The sequence below is a fragment of the Eptatretus burgeri genome, chromosome 10 (genome assembly GCF_056783735.1).
Source record: "Eptatretus burgeri isolate ZD-2024b chromosome 10, Ebu_testis_v1, whole genome shotgun sequence".
Taxonomy (NCBI): Eukaryota; Metazoa; Chordata; class Myxini; order Myxiniformes; family Myxinidae; genus Eptatretus; species Eptatretus burgeri.
In genome coordinates this window covers 82,598,968-82,621,491 of record NC_140970.1, presented here as the reverse complement: position 1 = coordinate 82,621,491, position 22,524 = coordinate 82,598,968, and the positions used below count along the sequence as shown (strand labels likewise).

At 44.5% G+C, this 22,524-nt stretch overlaps 1 protein-coding gene and 1 pseudogene across 1 annotated transcript in view; both read left to right on the top strand.

Moving 5' to 3' along the window:
• The window catches only part of STAB2 (stabilin 2), a 426,796-nt gene that overhangs the window by 246,138 nt on the left and 158,134 nt on the right, over positions 1-22,524 (top strand). The window contains exon 34 of the mRNA XM_085899123.1: positions 9,537-9,668. Within this exon, the coding sequence (XP_085755249.1) occupies positions 9,537-9,668 (132 nt within the window). The remainder of the gene's footprint in view (positions 1-9,536; positions 9,669-22,524) is intronic.
• On the top strand, positions 11,874-15,758 carry LOC147018985 (uncharacterized; annotated as a pseudogene).

Here is a 22,524-nt window from a genome sequence, read left to right as displayed (position 1 = left end):
CTTTCTTCTTCCAGATGCAGCATATGGCTGTGGGTAGCATCATTTGCTGGGAGCACAGCTGTGCCGCTGATGCAGTGCTCCTCTAGATTAGAGCAGGAATTTGGAATTTTGCCTGGGTGCCAGTAATGACTTCCCTACTGTTTCTCGAAAGACGCCGTGTGATATTCAATGTCCACCACCAAAAGGTGCTCGCAGAAAGTCTGCCAGATTGGCACCATCTGAGTGATGGCACACAATTTGTTGCCTTGCCCTACCTGCAAAACACCAGGTTGACAGTTTATAGCTGGGTCGATATTTGAACCTCGACCTGACAGCTCAGAGGGGAATGTACATACCTCTATGTTATTGCGATGTGGATAATTAATCATGACTTATTTCAGATGAGTGTCAAGGTGTCTCTTCTTCCTCCTCCTCCTCCTCCTCCTCCTCCTCCTCTTCCTCTTCTTCCCCTCCTCTTCCTTTTCCTCTTCCTCCCCCTCTCAAAGCAAGCTCGATGAAGTACAAGATAGCAGTTTCCTTCCTCGGGTCATTAATGTTCTGTGAGTCCCACAAAGTCTTCATAGATTACAATTAGGCACAACAAATTCCAGCACATCCAAATCCCCTCTTGTTCCATAACAGTGTGCTGTTAAGCCTCAAGTAGATAGGCAGCAAGTGCCACGTGAACTCAACAAAAATTCTTCTTCTTCTTCTTCTTCTTCTTCTTAGGTCGGCTCTCAGGCCGAACTCAGATTGCATCCATCATCAGTTTCCAGTCCTCTCTCTCAAGCATTGCTGTGTGCAATTCCTATCTCTATCTCCAGGACTGTATCCTCCTTCAACATGTTGATGTAGTTGAGAGCTGCTCTGCCTTCCATGTTTCGGTGTCCAGAGCATAAGATTTGGAAGCAGGTTTGTTTTTGCGTCGGAACCAGTGCCCAGAAATCCTGAGACATCTTTGTCAAATTTTAGCAGACAGCCTTGGAAGAGAACCATGGAGCTCTTTATTTATCCTATGTTCAGATCAATTGACATTGAAAGCTGAACAATTAAGTCAAGTATAGCATCCATCAGGTCCCTTCTCATTGGTCACAGTGAGGGTCCATGCTTCACTTCCATAAAGCAGGATGGACTCAACTGTTGCCAGAAACAGTTATTCCTTGATACGCCGAGAGAGCGTCAACTTACAAATTCTTGAAAGCTTGTTGCAATCCCTTCATGTAGCAGCTTTCCTTTGTTTGATATCCTGAGCAGTTGTGTTAATTCAGGAACCAAGATATTTGAAGTAATTGACTGTTTCAAGTTTTATCCCATCATGTGATGCGATTTAATTCTCTCTAGACTGGTTGAATGCCATCACTTTAGTTGTATGACCATTAATTGTTAGGCTGATCTTACCGGTGCTGGTTTTGACTCTCTTGAAAATTTATTGCACTTGCTGAATCTCTTCCGACAATAAGGCCAGTCATCGGCAACGTCAAGATCAGCAAGAACCTCCAGTTTGACTCATGTACTTTTTCTTCATTCTACTGCAGTTGAAACCGCAATTCCTGCTTCTTGTCTTTGTTCGCATTTCTGAGTGCCTGATCAAGCGCTACGACAAACAGGTAAGGAGAAAAAGGTGTCTCCCTGCAGTACTCTGGCTAGAATTTCAAAAAGCTGTTTCTCCATCGGATGAGAGTATCTTGGCACATTTATCCCAGTGCATATTCGAAATCACCTTTTCGAGTTGATCGGGGATTCCATATGCTGATAAGATCTTCATCATCTTGCCACGATGGATGGAATCATAATCTTGACATCACCGGTTCCAGTTCTTGAGTGGCGGTTCCTCGTTAGGGTCTCTGCCGACTTTCTCAACAATAAGTTTTCCCAGTCATTTTTGTCACAATTTTACTGTTATTTTGATATCTCTGTGTTTACTATGTGTTTCTAGTTCAGTCTCGTGTTATTGTTGTTGAGTTTTCTTCGTCTTTTCATATCGGGTTTCCTTGAGGCCTACCCTTCTTCCCATTTGTGTGCATGATCATGTTTAATGTATTTTCTCCTTTTTACTGTCAGTTTATATTTTCTCCACTTTCCCCTCCATCCTCCTTCTATCCCTCCCAACTATACCCTCTGTTTCATGTCTTAAAATATCAAAAAATACAAAAAAAAAAATCTTCTCCTCACCTTTATACCCCACGTAACCGAGTGATTTCTGGTACCGACTCTTCTTCCTCCTCCTGCCGATCAACCATCCTACTTTCGCCAATCCAAATTCACCATACACCTTCCCGTTTTTTTTTCTTCCACCTTTCCTTTACCTAATTAAAAAAAAGTCTTTCTTCTTTTAACCTCTCACGTTACACCTCCCGTAACCAGGTGTTTCTCCACTCCCTCCTTCTTCTTGTAACTTTCGTCGAACTTCCAGCTTCTTTCTGCATTTGCTGATCCAAATTTAACATACACCTACACGATTTTTCTTCAACCTTTTCTTATCCTAATCGGATGTAATCTTTATGAAAAATTTAAAATAAAATAAATTTTAAAAATCGTCTGTTAAAATGTTACAACTTCCTCTTTCACACGTGTGTTTCTCGGTATTGTATCATAATTCACTACTCTTCTTCTTCTTCCTTAACAGACTCTTTTCAATTCGACCTTTCCTTCATCCTGTGTCGAAAACGTCCGACTGTTACGTTTATTTTCTCTATTCTCTTAATTCACCTTTATTGCATCCCTCATGTAATGTTTTTAATCACATTTCTGACTTAAAAAAAACAAGCTCAAATGAGCTAAGATCCTCGTGCTCTTAATGATGACGTCATAGAAACGAATATGACGTCATTGTGATGTATCAGGTTTGCGATAAATAATTATCTGTGCTCATGCCCGGCTTGATTCCCACAAACAAAATTCAAACAGCTTGTCTAGTTTCGGAGATAATGGTATAGGAGATTTCCATTAGTGGCGATATTATGACGTCAACTTTTTTTCTAGGAATAATTTCCAAAATCGGAGATGGTTACTGCCTGCGCGTGGGCTTTCTGCATATACATGGCAAGTTTCACAAAGATCCGATGAAAACTCTGGGTTGTGAAACAAAAAATGTCAAAAAATAGGAATGACGTCATAAAAATTGATATGACATCATAGTGATGTATCATATGTGCGGTAATTCATCTCTTCTAATGCCCTGCTCGATTCCCGCAAACAGAATTCAAAAAGCTTGCCTCGTTTCGGAGATAATTTTTTAGGCGATTTCCATTAGCGGAGATATTTTGACGTCTATAACTTTTTTTTCGAGGAGGAATTTTCAAAATCGGAGATAGTTACTCTCTGCGCAGGGAATTTTTACATATATATATATATATATATATATATATATATATATATATATATATATATATATATATATATATATATATATATATGCCAAGTTTCAGGAAGTTTCGATGAAAACTGTAGGCTGTGAAACAAAAAAGTCCACAAGAAGAAGATTAAGAACAACAACGTGAGTAAGACTTACAGATCCTCCACGAGGATCTAAAAATTTAAATCCCAGTTTGCAATGCATGTTCATGTTCCATCAATCATACCTTGTTTCTAACTTCAGTGCCAATTCACCCCACCTCCTAAAATTTACCTCCTCCCAACCCCTCACCTGTTATACCCTCTCCTTACCCCCCACCCCCCACACACAATCTTACCCTCACCTGCTATCCCCTCTCCTTACCCCTCCCATCTTGCCCCTCATTCTACCTCCGCTCTTAGCCCCTCCTCACCGTCTTCTGCTTCAGTATCAGCTTCTCCTCTGTTGGCCCAAACCTTTTGGTGTTCTAATGTCTGTGGACTCCATTCTAACCTAACAGGTGTCTCACTCTCTCAATCAGTACACTCAACATTTCAAACATGATCTTTCTTTCCTCTCACTCCACCTCCTCTTCCCAACCCATAAAATATTGTAACTCCCCCTGCCTGCTCCCTTCTTCACCATACCACAACCAAGTCTCATCCTTCCACACTCCCTACTATCCAATTGCCTTCCCCTTGGCCAAGACTGCTCTCATCGTCTCCCCTCCGTCTCAAAGCACCCTTCACACTCTTTCCCCCTCCAAGCTTCCCTCTCACCTTTCTCAAAAACTCCTCCCTTACCATTCTCCCTCAACTCTCCCCTCTCACCCGACTCTGTCCAATCTCTCCCCTCACTCCCCCTTCACAAAGTTGCCCCCTCTCACATTCACAAAGCTGCCTCCTTCCCCTGCCCTCTCTCTCTTCCATCTAATCCCACCACCTCCTCCAATATTCAATTTCCTTCTGTCCCCTCTCGTATTACTCCCCATCTCCACTGTGCTACATCACATCACCACTGAGCCTTTTCTCCTCATCCGGCTCTTTCCCCTAGCTCTTCTGTAATCCCTCACACTCTGTCAACATCTCTCCCTACCTCCCCCTCCCCTCCCCTGCACCCAAAGCCTCCTCCTAAAGAGGAGTGAACCGTATCCTCCTCAAAGTCTTCCTTAAGAGTGTGGACATCAAACATCCGGGGCATTTGCTCAAACCTGACAGATATTTCCATATAGGTTGCCACTGACAAACGAGACCTAATCTGCTTAACAGAAACTTTACTCCTTCAAGACGTGTCTGACTCCCTTGTATATCTCCCTGGTTACTCCCTCCTCCTGTATGACAGACCTGAGCCTCGTCCTGGTGGAGGAGTTGTTCTCTTCATCAAAAACTCTATTCTTCACTCTCCATGCACTGCCCTCACTCCCCCACACCCCCAGGAATGCCTCTGGCTACGGCTTCCCCTCCACTCCCACCTCATGTTTATATGTGTCTTGCACCATCCACCACACAGTGATGACTCCATTTTCACCTCACTCGCTGAAAACATGGACCAACTTCTATCCTCTCATCCCAACTCTCTCTTCCTCATGTGTGGTGACTTCAATTGTCATCATGCCAGTTGGTTCGGTGTGGGTACCTCTCTCACCTGTCATGGCACTTCAGCAAAAGACTTCTGCGACTCATTGGGACTGACTCAATCGGTCAACTTCCCAACTCGGATCTCAACCAATGGTACTCCATCTCTTCTGGATCTGATTTTGACCAATTTCCCTGAAAATATCTGCTGTTTTTCCTCTGCGCCACACAGTTCATCTGACCACATACTTGGCAAAGTAGACAGCTGTTATTAGAGAACCACCTCAGCACCATCGAGTCTGGCATTTCACTCAGGCCGAGTGGTAGGGTCTTCAAGCAACCATCAAACTTTGAGACTGGTCTCCCATCGCTACTTTCTCTGACATAAACTCGTCCTGAGAATTCTTTCAAAGAAACTTGCTCTCTCTCATGCACAGATTTAACCCATTTCGTCTTCAGTTGTCCTACCCTTTCTCATGTCCATGGTCCACTGAAGCTTGTGGTGAGGCAGTTGTCCTGAAAGAACTTCCCTTCACCTCATGGGAGGCAAATCCAACTGAAGGCAATCTCAGTTCCTTCCACAAAGCTTGGAACAAGTGTGTGTCTACCCTGGAAAGAGCCAGGAAACAATATCTTTCTCATCTCGAGTCCAAACTCTCAAACCTGTCTCCATCCTCGAAATGCTGGTGGCATCGAGTTAAGTCTGTTTCTGGTGTACGTTCCCCATCCATTCCCTCCCTGACCTCAATTGGCCGCACAGCTGACACTTCACTTGAAAAGGCTGAATGCCTAAACTCTGTGTTTGCTTCTAAATCTTGTGTCCCAAACCCATCACTTTCTGTACTCACCTTACCCAGTCACACCCAGCTGTTTGTGGTCTCTGTGTCCTTTTCTCCTGACAAGGTGGAGAGCTTGCTGTCAAACCTCGACTCTGATTCTGCAACCGGTCCAGACAGGATCAGCCCATGTGTCCTAAAAATATGCTCCACTGCTCTTGCTCACCCTCTCTCTGTTCTATTCACCATCTGCCATCCGCTTGGAAATCAGCAAACATTACGACTCTGCATAACAAGGTGCGAGAACTTATCCTTGCAACTACAGACTAATCAGCCTTCTCCCAATAATCAGTAAGGTTGTGGAATCCATCATCGCTTGCAACATTAAATCCTTCCTCTTCTCCAATGGCCTGATTTCGATCATCAACTTGGATTTACACCAGGTCACTCTACCCTGGATATGCTGCTTCTGCTCTCCCAATAATGGATGGAGGTCCTCAATGCCAGACATGAGATCGGAGACATCTCCCGAGACATATCGCATGCTTTCGATATGGTCTGGCACTCTGCCATGATCACCAAACTCTCTTCCTCTGGTACCAAGGCAAGCTCCACTCATGGCTCGCAGACTTCCTCTCCAATCGCAGTCAACATGTGGCCCTTAATGGAGTTTTCTCATCCCCTCTTCTTGTCCAGGCTGAAGTTCCTCAAGGCAGTGTTCTGGGCCCTGTTCCTTTTCTCATTTTGTTGAATGATCACTCTGACTCTCTGGAAAATCCTCTTTAACACTTTGCTGATGACTCCACCCTCTGCCATACCATCTGTCATCCCTCAGATCGCCAAGCAGCAGCCTCTTCACTCTCTGCAGATCTGGGTAAAATCACAAACTGGTCCAACACGTGGAACATGTCATGGTACAATCTGGACAAATCTCACACTCTCACTCTGTCTCTCCAAAAAAACCATCTGGAAACCCCACATCTACTTTCCCAGCAATCCTCCTGAAGAAGTCCTTTCATTAAAACTTTTGGGCCTCACTATCTGCCATGATCTTTCCTGGAAAGCCACATCTCCAAGCTGGTCTCCAAAGCCAGTCGCCGATTGGGCATTCTCCGTCATGCAAAGTCCTTCCTTGGCACAGCTGAGCTCCTGACCACATACAAAGCTTTCATTCACAGCCTGTCGGAGTACTGCTCTCCACTCTGGGCTGGTGCTCCTGCCTCTCACCTTTCCGCTGTGGAAACCAAGGCATTTAAGATCATTGGTATCTCCTGCGATGAGGCTGAGTCTTCGGTTCTCTCACTGTCTCACAGGTCGGTGGTCTTTCTGTCTTCTACCATCTCCTCTCAGGCCTCCCCCCCCCCCCCGTTGTCAGCTATCTGTCCCGCCCATATTTCTCCAGGGCGCTCAGGGTCCGCCCGCAACCCCCGTCTGGGAAAACTACCAAAATCAAGAATCACTGCTCATCTTCATTCTTTCATTCCTTTTTTTTCCCACCTTTGGAACAAACTCCCACACACTCTTCAAGCCTACTCTTCCCTCCAGGTCTTCAAAACAACTGTTCACCACCATCTCTTATCTTACCCCATCCAAAACCATGATCTTTTCTACCCCCTTTAATCTACCCCAAACCCATCTCTTTCAAATTCCCTGCTTTCCTTCCTGAAAGTTACTGTCGTGTCCATCTTGTTTGCGCAGTTACCTTGCCCCATCCTGCTCCCTTTCACAGATCTCCTCGTGTCTATTCCCCATTGTTTTCTACTTCCATCTCCCATCACTCCTGTCTCCTACTTCACTAGTTCTACATTCTCTGTGTTAGCTCTTGTTTGTGCCTTGACATTGTCTTAAAAAAAAAAAAAATTCAAAAGCTTTTGAAAAAACCAATGAATGTCATTGTTGCAGGAAGGCTTTGGGCAAGAATCTCTTCCATTGACCTTCACCGTATGAAAATGTGCCCAACTATTGGCCTTTTGACATAAATCTATTTAATTTGACCTCAGTTGTTGATCAAGAGCAGTACGGATTAGATTGTAGATGTTGGAAACTATTGAGAATCGGCTAATAGCATTGAGAGTAGGATGGAGGCTAATCCTGAAACTAAATAGAGCCTATAACCCAGCATCATAAATGTAAAGAAATCATTGGATGTATATTGGACATAATCCCTTGAGCAAAACATTTTTTAATGAAGTGCATCTGGATGCCCCTTTACCTACCACCAGCATTCCTCCTCCCTGGATTCACCTTTATATTGGACATTCAGTTTTTCACTGTTATTGAGTCTTTTTTTTTTTTTGGTAAAACTGTCTGCCATACTTTCTAAAGTGACTTGTGCCTGCCAAAATATTGTCCCTTGTCATGGTATTTTAGAACCCATAACTTGCCAAGTACATAAAATTGCTGAAGACAAAATAACATTGTCATAAGCAGAATTCTGCAGGGCCTTGAAAGAGCCTGCCTGCTGATGAACATTTCGATGTAGATCGGCCAATATCGACCATCAATGCATCGTTACCCTTATCTGGAGTGCATGGTGTGCACTTACCCTGTAAATAACTCGATGAGTTAACCAAAATCAGGAAGAGCATTTACCAAACTTTTTATCAAATGCATCGTTTTCCATCTTCTTTTCACAGCAATATTTTTTGTTTCTGCCATTTTGCCTGTCAAATTGCTATCGTGTCTTCCTTTCGATTTAACATTTGATAGATGCATTGATCCCTTCAGCAGTTTTTTTCCTCGAATGAACTGGTAATGCAAGCAATGAATGCCCAAAGGGGGAGACATTTCGTCGACCGAGAATTAACAGGGTCCAACTACACTTTTTTAAAGTTTGAGAAAAATGAAATCAAAAATTCAAAGTGGAATTGCCGCAATCTCATAACATTTTATTTTCATATCGTGTGCTACATAACAGGTACATATAAAGGTTACATAAAATAATCTCACTTAGTTTCCTCTGTTGCCCTTCTACATGGACTTCTTCTAAATTTGAATGAAATGTCAGATAGACCCTGTTAATTCTCGGTCGACGATTTGATGAAACTTCAAAAGTGCACATGGCAAAACACTGACGATGGAGTGGCATTGTCATCGTCCTTTCAGATTTTCTGCATGAACCGTATCCACTGATTAGCTGGCGTGAGTTTTTTTTTCCGAAACGAGTCCTTAGAGTTGCATAAAGATTAATTTGCAAAATATTTTGTCAAATTTGATATTGGAATGCCAAACAACACATATAACTTACCCGTTTTGGTTAAAAAAATTTTTTAACAAGTTGAATAGACATCTGGAGCACGAGGTCTGATATGTAATTTCATTTCCATGATGTTTTGGATCGGTGAACACCAACTATGGAGCAGGAGGTGAAACTTTCAAAAGAAAATTACTCGACGATGGAAAAACTTTCATGTTCACATTCATACATAAATGGCGTTCATAATTTGAATTTCATGAAACATTCATGCTCTTTAAACCAATATGAGTACACCACATGACACATCATGATCCCACAACAAAACGGAGATTAAAACGTTTCACCAACTATACAGTATATAGCATTTCTTAATGGAGAGATGTCTGCAATTCAACAGACATTTATTGCGTAAATATTTCCTCAATGATAAATACATCCCGACTACAATACAAAATGTCCCTACACATGGCAATTGTGGCAATAAAGTGCAGACTTTGTTGACGATGACATTTTCGTTTCTGCACATAAGATTTGAAACAGCTCATGGGCAAAGAGGTCATGGTTATTGGTCATACGATGGCCTGCTTGACCTGAATTATGATTTTGAAGATGTGATGTAATCCTAATGGCCTGTTCTCATGACTGATACATATTTTATTCTCTCTTGTATGCTTCAGCACTATGAGCAAGTGAAATACCATGTGATTTTGGGTGCACGCCTCAGCACCAAGGACTTTATAGACGGCATGCACAGGCCCTCCATGCTGGGGCCTTCCTTTCAGCTGGCCTTCTTTCATCGTGAGAAGCAGGTATATTTCCAACTCCACCATACCATCTCTTCGCTGAAAACTTGACCTTTTACTGCCAAAAATCTTCAAAGCATTCGTTCAATTCACCATTCTATCTTATCTATCACCTCTCCTCTCCAGACCGTAAACTCTTTCATACACTCTTTATCGAAAGGTAATATGGTCAGCACCTCACCATTTAAGAGGACTCTTCGCTTTCAGCATAAGTATTACCCTGCATGCCGGAGTCGTCGTGTGGTTCCTATAATGGCCATTACTCACAAACACCGCTTTTGTACTTTAACCCAGTATAGTATGTTATTCCCTCGAGCCTTGTATTTCCATACATGAAGAGCTTAGATGCAAAACGCTGTATATCCATTTTGATCATCCTTACGGTAATTAACAGACGGGTATGTGTTGATTTGTGTATGATTGTGTTTGTCACACTACTCCTCCTAGTTCTGGGCCGATTACATCCAGATTTGCTACATAGGATCAGCATGACCCTGCAATAAGTGCACAGGGGTGATTTTATCTTTGTCAATGGTCTAGGAGGGTGGGGGGGTGGGGGGGATGCACCTTCCCCACATAAATGTGTATCATGTGGCACCGCTCCAGGTGGGAGAGGTTATTTAAAGTCCCCACGCTTTACAGTACAGCATTTGTGTCCCCACATTTTCTAGTGCAGTGATAGTGCAGGCATTATATGACATGACCTCACACAAATTGCAACAGAAACTCTTTCAACTAGTTTATTTTCATAACTATGTCCTGTATAACATATCGGAAGTCCTGAGGAATCCAAGTGGTGGAAACTATTGAAAAGTACTGAAATCGGTGATGGCATTTTTCTCCAATGCCGCCCATGTTAAAATAATGGATTTTTGCATGTCTGCTTGTCTGATGTCCACACAAAGGGTTCAGTACTATCCACAATCTGCCAGAAACTTTGTTTTACATGAGACATGATATTGGGTGCAGTACAGTGCATGTTCAAAAGGAAATTCACAACAAATTGAAGAGATTTGCATTGTAAAAACGGTCAAGTTGAAAGTTGCAAAATGTGTAATCAGTGAAATTCATGTGTGGTTATTTGGCACAGTTAGTGTACTTTAAAAATGAATACTCATGTTTTTTTTTACATTATTGTAGTGCCATCACATCCTGAACAATGAGTGGCCCTCCAAGATGTGCCATTTGTAAGGACCCTGCAGAGGGGGGGGGAGGGTGGGGGTGGGGCAGACAGCCACCATCCACACTTACTGAAAAGGGGAGTGACGCCATAAACCGAACAAGTAAATCCAGAAATGATGACATTCATACATCACCTGGGGAACTGGTTCATCAAGTCTGCTGCAAGAAATATACCAGCCAACAACAAATGGCGAAAGCACTAAAGGAGAAAGAACAAGAGCAAGTCGACAGGCACATGCGACTATGCTCAGCTGATGAGAAGGAGTTCCATTATGACAGAGACTGTCTGTTCTGTGGGAGGTCAGCGCATGTTAGGACCAATAGGAAGAGTTCTGATTGGACTGTATTCCCAGTGAGGACAGTTGAGTTCAAGGATACGCTCTTGAAATCTTGCAATGAAAGAGGAGATGCCTGGACAGTCATAGTGAAAGCTCGTGTATTGCATGTGCATGACCTGCATGCTGCAGATGCAGTGTATCACCAAGTGTGCAGCATAAATTTCTATACCAAGAAGCAAATGTCAGCAGCTCATCAGACCAACAAAACTGGGTCAGCTACAAGACGAAGAAAGATTTAATGCCTTTCTGGAAGTTGCGAACTTTCTCGAAGAAAATGACAATGAACAGATCACGATCAATGATCTTGTTAGCCGGATGGAAAACAATCTCAATGACTCAGAATGTCAAGCATATAGCTACACGCAAATGAAGTTCAAACTGAAGGAACAGTTCAGTAACAGAATCATCCACACCGAGATTAATGGGAAGCCAAATGTGGTTACCTTCAGAAGCACAGCCAAAGCGATCCGCCAGGACTTTTATGCTCACAGAAAAGCTGATCCCAAAACAGAGAAGAAGAGGATTATTGAAACTGCTGCCAAACTTATCAAAAATGACATCAAATCATTGGAAACATACCATGATGTATATCCTGACTGTGAATCACTGAAATCTGAAGAGGATGCCATCAACTTTCTTCCAAAAAGCCTCAGGGTTCGACTGAAAGGGTTGCTTTGGGTAAAATGCCGGCATGAAAACTCCCTCCATCGGACAAGCAATCATACAGGCAACCCACCCAAGAGTTATTCTGGTGCCACTGCAGATTGGGCTAGGAGACCAGGTCCACCACCACTTTGCATCACGCTTCCTGGTCGATACGCTTCACAAGCTTGGATTCTGCTGCTCCTACAAGGAGGTGCAAAGATTTGTTCGCAATGCTGTGGTGTCGCTTAGAACTGACATTCCTGGCTTCTCCGGTGAGTTCATCCAGTATGCCGCTGACAATGTGGACCACAACATTCGCACCCTGGATGGCAACAACACCTTCCATGGTATGGGAATGACTGCTGCCGTTACACCAGCTACCAAGACCATCAATCACATCCTCAGACAAAAGGTCACCCCTGATGTATCCATGGTGGGAAGAGTTCCAATTCTGTTCCATAGGGAAGTAGGTAGTGGAACAGACGCAGTGACGTACCAGAAGCTTGTCACTATGGAGGCACAAGACCCAACGGCAGACCTGGATCTTATATGGAAGACAGCCATCATTTTTGCCCCACCAAGGCCAGCATGGTCTGGGATGATGCAGTTTGTACAGCATGGCTATCATCCAGGGAAATCATCCTTCGTCTTACTTCCAATGATCAACATGAATCCCAGTGACACCACATGCATCTTCTCAACACTAAAGTTTGTAAGTGAGCATGCCCGCCGCCACAATGCCACACCAATCATTACCTTTGATCAACCACTATGGTGGAAGGCCCTCTTGATCATCGATGCTGAACCGGAAGGAAGCGACTTGAGCAACATAGTCCTGAGACTTGGAGGCTTCCACACCGAGATGAATTTCCTGGGGTCCATCGAACATTTAATGGCTGGATCTGGGTTACAAGAAGTTCTGGAGCTCGTCTATGCAGACAACGCCATGGTGCACATGATGACAGGGAAGGGAATAGCACGGGCTGTGCATGCACACCTCCTTGTGGATGGTGTCCTCAATGCCATGATTGTGTCTGACGCACTTGATGTGGCTCTCCCTCAACAGTCTGGTGAGCCAGAAGATGCAGATTCACAGGAGATCACTGATGCACAGATGTTATCAGATGAAGATACTCCAGCTGGAGATGGGACGGGAAACCCTGATCTGGATGAAGTTGCTGTCCTCTATGAACATTTGATGGAGGGATCAGTGCCTGCAGAGGAAGCTTGTCATGCTGATGTGGTGCTCAGAATAAAGGAACTGCTAAGAAACAAAACCGAATCCTTGAAATCCTCAAGTAGGACTGTTGCCCTCTGGTTGCAGTACATGGATATGGTAGACGTACTTCGCAAGTTTCTGAGAGCAGAACGTACCAGAAACTGGGCACTGCACCTTGAGGCAATATCAGAAATGCTTCCTTTTATGGCAGCATCTGGGCACAATCTCGACACGAAATCGACTCGGATCTATGTGCAGCGGATGTGCAAGCTCCAGGAGGAACATCCAGATGTCTACCAGAGATTTGAAGAGGGATTCCATGTGGTCAGAAGAAGTGATCGCCTATGGGCTGGCCTGCCGTAGATCTCATCATTGAACAAGTGCTAATGAGAAGCATGAAGACCAGTGGTGGCCTCACAAAAGGGCGAGGGATGACAGAACAGCAGCAACGTGTAACATGGCTCCTCGCCATGCCAGTTTTTGCTGAAGTCAACAATGCCATGCAAGAGCTAAAAGGAGTCAATTACAACACTGGTGAGCAAAACAAGGACATGACAGATGCAAGGCAAGCACATGACCTGAAGGACACACATGCAGTTCTGAACTATCTCCATGAAAGAAACCCCTTCTGCCCTGATCCAAGCTTGCGCAGTGTCTCGACTGTGGTCCATGCACACACTACTGTGAATTTTGACAAGGCAAAGACCATTGGGAACACCATCTTGGCCAGCATGGATGGACACACCACTGCTGAGTACACATTCATGAAAAGGGATCAGGCAATCACCTTGAGCACGCAATCATCAGTGAAGATTGGTGGCGAAGCAGTGCAGGTGGGTCCTCAACTACTTTTCCAGCGACTCACAGTTGCTGAAAAGCATCATGAGATCTGGCATCAGTATTCAAGTATGAGCTGTGCAGTCATCCACCAGCACTGTTTGACACCTCCCTAATGCTTCGACAGCCACATAAGCCAGTGCTATCAGATGCTATCTGGGCCGTCTTCACACCTGACCTTCCAGGGATCACAGGCCAGGTTCAGTACGTGCTGGATGGTGGAGCACTTGTTCAGCGCATCCCATGGACACGTGGATCCACATACAATAACATCTGCAGGTTGTACACCGAGTATGTCACAAGAAAGTATGGGGAGGCAATTGTCGTTTTCGATGGTTATGAGGGTACATCCACCAAGGACATGACACACCAGAGACGAGCAGGTAGGAGGACTGGAGCAACCGTGACTTTTGATGAGGGCATGCCTGTTACAATGAAGAAAGACGAGTTCCTCGCAAACAACACAAACAAGCAACAGTTCATCAACATGCTCAGTGGCAAACTGCAGAAGAAGAACTGTCAGACGTATCATGCTTCAGGTGATGCTGATCTCCTCATAGTGCAGAAAGCAGTGGAGTCTTCAACCACAACAAGCACTGTGCTCATCGGTGATGATACAGATCTGCTCATGCTCCTTATCTACCATACCAAGCTCGAGTCACAAAACCTCTTCTTCCAACCTGAGCCAAAGAAGAGCACAAAGAACCCACGTGTCTGGAACATCAAGGCTCTCAAGCAGCAACTGGGTCCCAGTGTGTGCACTCACATTCTCTTCAACCACGCGATCCTTGGGTGTGGTACTACATCCCGCCTGTATGGCATTGGTAAAGGAGCCGCCCTCAAGAAATTCACAACCAGTGATGACTTCCGTGAGCAAGCTACAGTGTTTGACACACCGTCAGCTTCTACAGCAGATGTTGTGGCAGCAGGAGAGAATGCTTTGGTCTGCCTGTACAATGGTAAGCCTGGGGAGGGACTCAACTCACTACGACACAAGCACTTTTGTGAGAAGGTGGCTACTAGAACTTCTTATGTACAGCCACAGAGCCTACCACCTACCTCTGCAGCAGCAAAGTAACACAGTCTCCGCGTGTACTACCAGGTGCAGTAGTGGAAGGGAACCGTGGATGAACTTCTGCCACCAGACTGGGGATGGAATGAAAGTGATGGGGAGCTCATCCCTGTCCAAACTGACTAACCACCAGCTCCCCAGGAGCTCCTGCAGGTCATCAGATGCAGCTGCAAGACAGATTGCAGCAGCCTAAGGTGCACATGCAAGAAGCACGACATTGAGTGCTCTGTTGCATGAAGCAACTGCAAAGGATCAGGGTGTGCAAATTCATTTCAGACTGAATGTGATGACGATGACGATGATGAAACCAGTGGTTGAGTAACCAGACAACCTAAAATATTATGTTACCTTATATAGTATAATAGTGCTGTTACTTTAAAATAATATCTTCAGAAGAACATGACTTTTTATTGTTCCACATTATTTGTTGTGTTGAACATCAGTGCATGCACTATTAAAGTATATATGCCAGGCCATAATAAATGGATTTGAATCATTTCGAGGTCTTATCTGAAGGCACGGGTCATCTCAATAATAAAAAAAATAGCACCGCAAAGCGGGCGTAACCCCTCAGCTCCTTGACGCAAACCAATTTCAAGATGGTGGCCATATTGAAAACCGCAGCACGCCCATTTTCGAAAGGAACCTTCCTCTACTCAACCCCAACAAACCCAGTAAAAATGGATTTAATCGGACAAGGCGTTCTCCTCGAAATCGATGGAAACCAATTTCAAGATGGCTGCCATGGAGGCCACATTGAAAATCGCAGCGCGCCCATTTTCGAAAGGAAACCTTCCTCTACTCAACCCCAACATACCCTGCAAAAATGGATTAAATCGGACAAGGCGTTCTCGAAACTTACGGAAACCAAAAGTTGACAGACGGATGCCCGCCCGCCCGGACGACGCCCGGACAACGCCTATGACGACAATACCCCTTAGCCAATTCGGGCTGAGGGGTAACCAGACCATCTTCCTATGGAAATATGTGTTTAGTATTACATATATAGTTATAACATTGCTAAATATCCAATTATAAAGTCGCAAAAAGTGGTACCAGAGTACGGTTAAGAAACATTTTGGAAAAAAACCAAACAAAAAAAAAAACAATAATTTTAATGATTTTAATTAAAAAAAAAAATTTCCCACCACTTGGATTCATTAGGAGTTTTTATATGTTATAGAGGACACATTTATTAGTAATGAACAGTTATCAGATTTTCTGTTGCAATTTTTGTGAGGTTCAGTCCTTATTTGTCATATAATGCCTCGACTATGAGGTGTTTTGAAATATGCAGCAAGAGGTATTTTGAATTCACATTTGAATAAGAGTAATAAAAGAATCCCCCTGTCCGCATACTCCTCCACCTCCCTCTCCTACTCCACCTCCTCCACCTCCCTCCAGTGGAGAGCCAACTCTCTCTACTCTCCAACCACCCCTACCTTACTGATATTCCTCCTCGCACAATCCACCCATCTCAACCGCGGTCTAGTTCTTGTCTTCCTACCTTGCTCCCTCAACATATCCGCTCTCTTTGCCAATCTCTCTTCCCCCATCCACACCACCTCAGCCGGCATTTAACCAATCTCCCCGTCAAGCTCATCTGCAAACCAATCTACCCCCTCAGTTCATCCATCCTCCTCCTTTCCACCCTCTTCACTTCCGTAATCCTCCTGACCCAGTTGTTCTCGCAAATTCATCGAACGTAATTCATAACTTTGTGTATATTGTAATCGTCTGTGGTGTGTTGAGTTTTATGTACCTGTCAATTAGAGGAGCGTTTCCCCTAGTTTTAAGAAAATCCTCGCACAATCTGCCCATCTCAACCGCGGTCTACTTCTTGTCTTCCTGACAGACCTGAGCCTCGTCCTGGTGGAGGAGTTGCTCTCTTCATCAAAAGACAGTATTTCTCACTCTCCATGCACTGCCCTCACTCCCCCAGCACCCCCAGGAATATCTCTGGCTATTGCTTCCCCTCCACTCCCACCTCACGTTTATATGTGTGTTGTACCGTCCACCAAATAGTGATGACTCCATTTACACCTCACTATCCAAAAACGTGAACCAACTTATATCTTCTCATCCAAACTCTCTCTTCCTCATATGTGGTGACTGCAATTGTCATCATGCCAGTTGGCTCGGTGTGGGTACCTCTCTCACCTGTCATGGCACCTCAGCAAAAGCTTTCTGCGACTCATTGGGACTGACTCAATCGGTCAACTTCCCGACCCGGATCTCAACCAATGGTACTCCATCTCTTCTGGATCTGATTTTGACAAATTCCCTGAAAATATCTGCTGTTCTTCCTCCGCTCCAATCAGTTCTTCCGACCACGTGCTTGTCAAAGTGGACATCTCTCTGGCCATTATTAGAGAACCACCTCAGTGCTGTCGAGTCTGGCATTTCACTCAAGCTGACTGGCAGGGAGGGTCGCCAAGCAGCCATCAAACTTCACCACTTTCTCCAACATCAACTCATCCTGGGAATTCTTTCAAAGAAACTTGCTCTCCTTCATGCACAGATTTATCCTCTCTCTTCTTCAGTTGTCCTACCCTTCATCCTGGCCATGGATCACTGAAGCTTGTGGCGAGGCAGTTGTCCTGAAACAACTTGCCTTTGCCTCATGGAAAGCAAACCCAACTGAGGGCAATCTCTGTTCCTTCCACAAAGCATGGAACAAGTGTGTATCTACCCTCAGGAGAGCCAGAAAACAACATCTTTCTAAGCTCATGTCTGGACTCTCAAACCTCTCTCCCTCTTCCAAATCCTGGTGGCATCTAATCAAATCTGGTTCTGGTGTATGTTCCCCCTCCATCCCCTCCCTTACCACAAATGGCTGCACTGCTGATACCGCACGTGAAAATGCCGAATGCTGAAACTCGATGTTTGCATCAAAATATTGTGTCCAAAACCCATCGCTTTCTGTACCCACCTTACCCAGTCGCACCCAACTGTCCCTGAACTCTGTGTCCTTTTCGGCTGACAAGGTTGAGAGCTTGCTGTCAAACTTCAACTCAGATTCTGCAACTGCTCCAGATGGCATCAGCCCACGTGTCCTAAAAACCTGCTCCTCTGCTCCTGCTCACCCTCTGTCCTATTCACCCTCTCATTTGCTCAAGGTCATCAGCCATCTGTTTGGAAATCAGTAAACATCACTGCCCTGTATAAAAAGGTGCAAAAACAGTTCCCTGCAACTACAGACCAATCAGCCTTCTCCCAATCATCAGCAAGGTTATGGAATCCATCATCGCTTCAGACATTAAATCCTTCCTCTTCTCCAATTGCTTGATTTCCGATCATAAATTTGGTTTCAGCCCAGGTTACTCTACCCTTGATTTGCTGCTTCTGCTCTCCCATCAATGGATGGAGGTCCTCAATGCCAGACAGGAAATCAGAGCCATATCCCTCGACATATCGTGTGCTTTTGACACAGTTTGGCACCCTGCCCTACTCACTATACTTTCTTCCTATGGTATCCAAGGCCATCTCCACTCGGGGCTCGCAGACTTCCTCTCCTGTCGTATCCAACATGTGGCCCTTCATGGAGTTCTCTCATCCCCTCTTCCTGTCTAGGCTGGAGTTCCTCAAGGCAGCGTTCTGGGCCCTCTTCCTTTTTCTGGTTTTCATCAATAATCTCTCCGACTCTCTGGAAAATCTTCTTTATCTCTTTGCTGATGACTCCACCCTCTGCCGTACCAGCTGCCATCCCTCCAATCAGCAAGCAGCAGCCTCTTCACTCTCTGCAGATCGAGTTAAAGTCACAAACTGGTCCAACACTTGGAACATGTCTTTCAATCTGGACAAATCTCACACTCACTTTGTCTCTCCAAAAGGACTGTTTGGAACCCTCTACTTTCTCAACAATCCTCTGGAAGAAGTCCTTTCTTTCAAGCTTCTGGGTAACCATGATCTTTCCATGATCTTTCCTGGGAAAGCCACATTTCCAACCTGGCCTCCAAAGCCAGTTGCCGACTGGGAATCCTCTGTCATGCAAGTCCTTCCTCGGCCCACCTGAGCTCCTGACGACATTCAAAGTTTTCGTCCGCAGCCTGATGGAGTACTGTTCTCCCCTCTGGGCTGGTGCTCCTGCCTCCCACCTTTCTCGGCTTCACGCTGTGGAAACCAAGTCATTTTGGATCATTGGCATCTCCTGCGATGAGGCTGAGTCTTTGGGCCTCCACTCTCTCACCACAGGCAGGTCTGTGGTCTTTCTGTCTTCTACCATCTCCTCTCTGGTCTCGCCCCCTCCCCCCCCCTGCTCTGTCTGCGATTTGCCCCACCATATTTCCGCAGAGCACTTAAGGTCTGCAAACAACACCCTACTGGTGAAACTACCAAAATCACGAATCACTGCTTACCTTCACTCTTTCATTCCTCTTTTTTTCCCGCCTTTGGAATAAACTCCCTCACTCTGTTCAATCCCATTCCTCCCTCTAGGCCTTCAAAACAGCTGTTCACCACCACCTCTTATCGTTCCCTATCCAAATCCTCGATTTTTTTCCCCCCATTAATCCACCCCAAATCCACCTCCTTCAAATTCCCTGCTTTCCTTCCTGAAAGTCCCTGCAATGTCCATCTTGTATTCCCCATGTACCCCGTCCCATCCCTCTCCCTTCCACAGATCTCCTAATATCTCTGTTCCCCACTGTTTTGTCCTTCCCACTACCACCTCTCTTTTCTCATGCCCCCCTCGCTGTGCGTTGTGTGTTCGCTCTCATACGAGCCTCGACAAGGTCTACAAAAAAAAATCAGCATAATTTAACTGCAGTCTTGTGAAAAATGTAATGAAATGCAGGCAACTTAACTGCAGGCAACTCATTTCAGAAAATTAACACAGATGTTTATGTGAAAAATTTTTTTAAATCTGACTTTTACTTTTCTCTGATTTAACAAAATTTATATCCCTTTGTGGGCAAAATGCTCTCCATCCATTGGCTTTTTCGTCAGGATGCCATATATCCATTATTCACTGTGTATCGTTTCAACCGTTGTGCTTCTGTTATACTCAACCCATTATTCTTTGAGTTAGGATGGATTATAAACATGACTTGTACAACAGAAAGATATATTGTGAACAATAACCCTTCAGCTGCAAAATACACATTGTGAAAATCCCTCATCAAATCAGAAAAAGTGTCAAATCTACCAACTACTGCTGAGGTATGCTGATATCACTGACTTCAAAACACTGTCGTTGATTGCCAACGAATAGTACGACACTACGTGGTAACGAGTCCATAGTAAAGCATTAACCCTCCATCTGCATCAGACTGTTGTGCAAAAAACAATGTATCAAACCACAAAAATCACCAGATTAACTAAATTTATGCTTAGGAATATGGATATCACTGACTTCAAACACTAGCTACAAAAACCTAAGAGATTCTGAGTCCATAAATCCAGTAATTTGAATCAAACACACGACACAGTGAAAATTAATAAAATTAAAAATAATAAAAAAGGTGAAACATCAAAGTTATCTTCGGGTACAGCTGGGTTATTGGTATGATATACCATCATATTTAACAAGGCGATGGAATTCTGGATACACTTTCGTTTAAACGGGATCCTCCGACTGTGTGCACTCACTGTCAACGCCAAAATCCAAACCCACAAAACATCGGACAAAGATCACAGAGAGTCATCAATATAGGATGCATAATGGGTTCTAGATTCACCATTATCAGCTGAGTTCGCAATACTGCTTTCGTCACTTTCACTGGCACCTACAGTATGTGGGTAAACTTGCATGAAACATTTTGGCATCGTGCTCACATGAAACTTGCGGGAGTTTTTTTCCCCCCAAAGCTGTGTCTAAATTGAGTTGCTTTGGTCCATTTGTGGTTAGTAGGGTTTTGCTTGTGCTTCCTATGAATTGGCGAGAGTTCAACGGGCTCAATTTAGTCTGCGAAACTATTCATCATCGAGTTAAATCGCAAGAGACTGCAATGAAAAACATCAGCAACTTGCATCCAGCACACGAGGCTGCATTCATAGGCACTGCCATATTGTGCGATGACGTCACGTGGAGTGCTCTGATTGGTCGCATAGATTTTCTGCGTTCTGTCTGTATACAATCTGTAGTGGAACTTGCAGTGTTTTGAAAGGAAAGGCAAATGTGTGCGGTGTTTTACATGTCATATGGGGGGTTTTCAACAACAAGCTCGAATGAGCTAAGATCCTCGTCCTCTTAATGATGACGGCATAAAACGAATATGACGTCATTGTGATGTATCAGGTTTGCGATAAATTATCTGTGCTAATGCCCGGCTTGATTCCCGCAAACAAAATTCAAACAGCTTGCCTAGTTTCGGAGATAATGGTATAGGCGATTTTCATTAGCGGCGATATTATGACTTCAACTTTTTGTCTTGGAAGAATTTCCAAAATCCGAGATGGTTACTGCCTGCGCGTGGGCTTTCTGCATATACATGGCAAGTTTCACGAAGATCCGATGAAAACTCTGGGTTGTGAAACAAAAAATGTCAAAAAATAGGAATGACGTCATAAACAATTGATATGACGTCATAGTGAGGTATCATATGTGCAGTAATTCATCTCTGCTAATGCCCTGTTTGATTCCCGCAAACAGAATTCAAAAAGCTTGCCTAGGTTCGGAAATAATTTTTTCGGCCATTTCCATTAGCGGAGATATTTTGACGTCATAACTTTTTTCCAGGAGGAATTTTCAAAATCGGAGATGGTTACTGTCTGTGCAGGGTATTTTTACATTTTGTTGTGGTTTCCCGCCCGTCGGCGTGCGGGCGACCACTTCTAGCCAATGGCAGCCGCTCTCGCCCACCGAACGGCAAAACCTAGTCGCAGCTTTCGAAACAACGCTGAAATCCAGCCACGGGTGTGTTTTTAATCACACCGAAAATCAGCCAGCTATTCTGTCCGCGTGTGACAGGGTCCGATCACTGAATTGTCGATTTACCTAATTATGTGCGCAGACAGAAATGCTGGGGATTTACACCTCGATGGGACCTGCTTGGAAACGAGCCGCTAAGCAGCTTGCTCCGTTTGCGATTTTCCGAGCAGTGTATATCGCCAAGCCCCGCCGGATCTGATTCTCTTATCGGTTATTAAGAACCAACTATATCCCGAATGCAATACGGCAGCTCAATTAAGGGAAAGGATGCAACGAACAGTTCGACATTCACACACGGACATTTATTACACACACGATACATATGCACTGTGCAGTCATGCAGTCATGTATGCAATCAGGCGAGGAAAACAAAAGCAATGCAATGTACAAGCACGTATGTAAGCAATGGGGGTAAGGGAACAGGACACGAGCAGAAAGAGAACTACAACCGGTTGTCTATAGTTATTATCGTACACTTAACCAGGTTTACTTAACGGACACGGCGCCACAGACTCTCATACAAAAACCCAGGAAGAAATGGAAAGAAAATCGTGACCGTGAGGTGGATTCTCGGGCTCCGTTCTCCTCGATCGGACCTCATCACGACCGACCCAGAGAGCGCTGGCGTCTCGGCGCCTTCAATCTCGTTTTCCCCGCTCTCGTCACGACCGACCCAGGGAGCTCACCGCCAGAGAGCC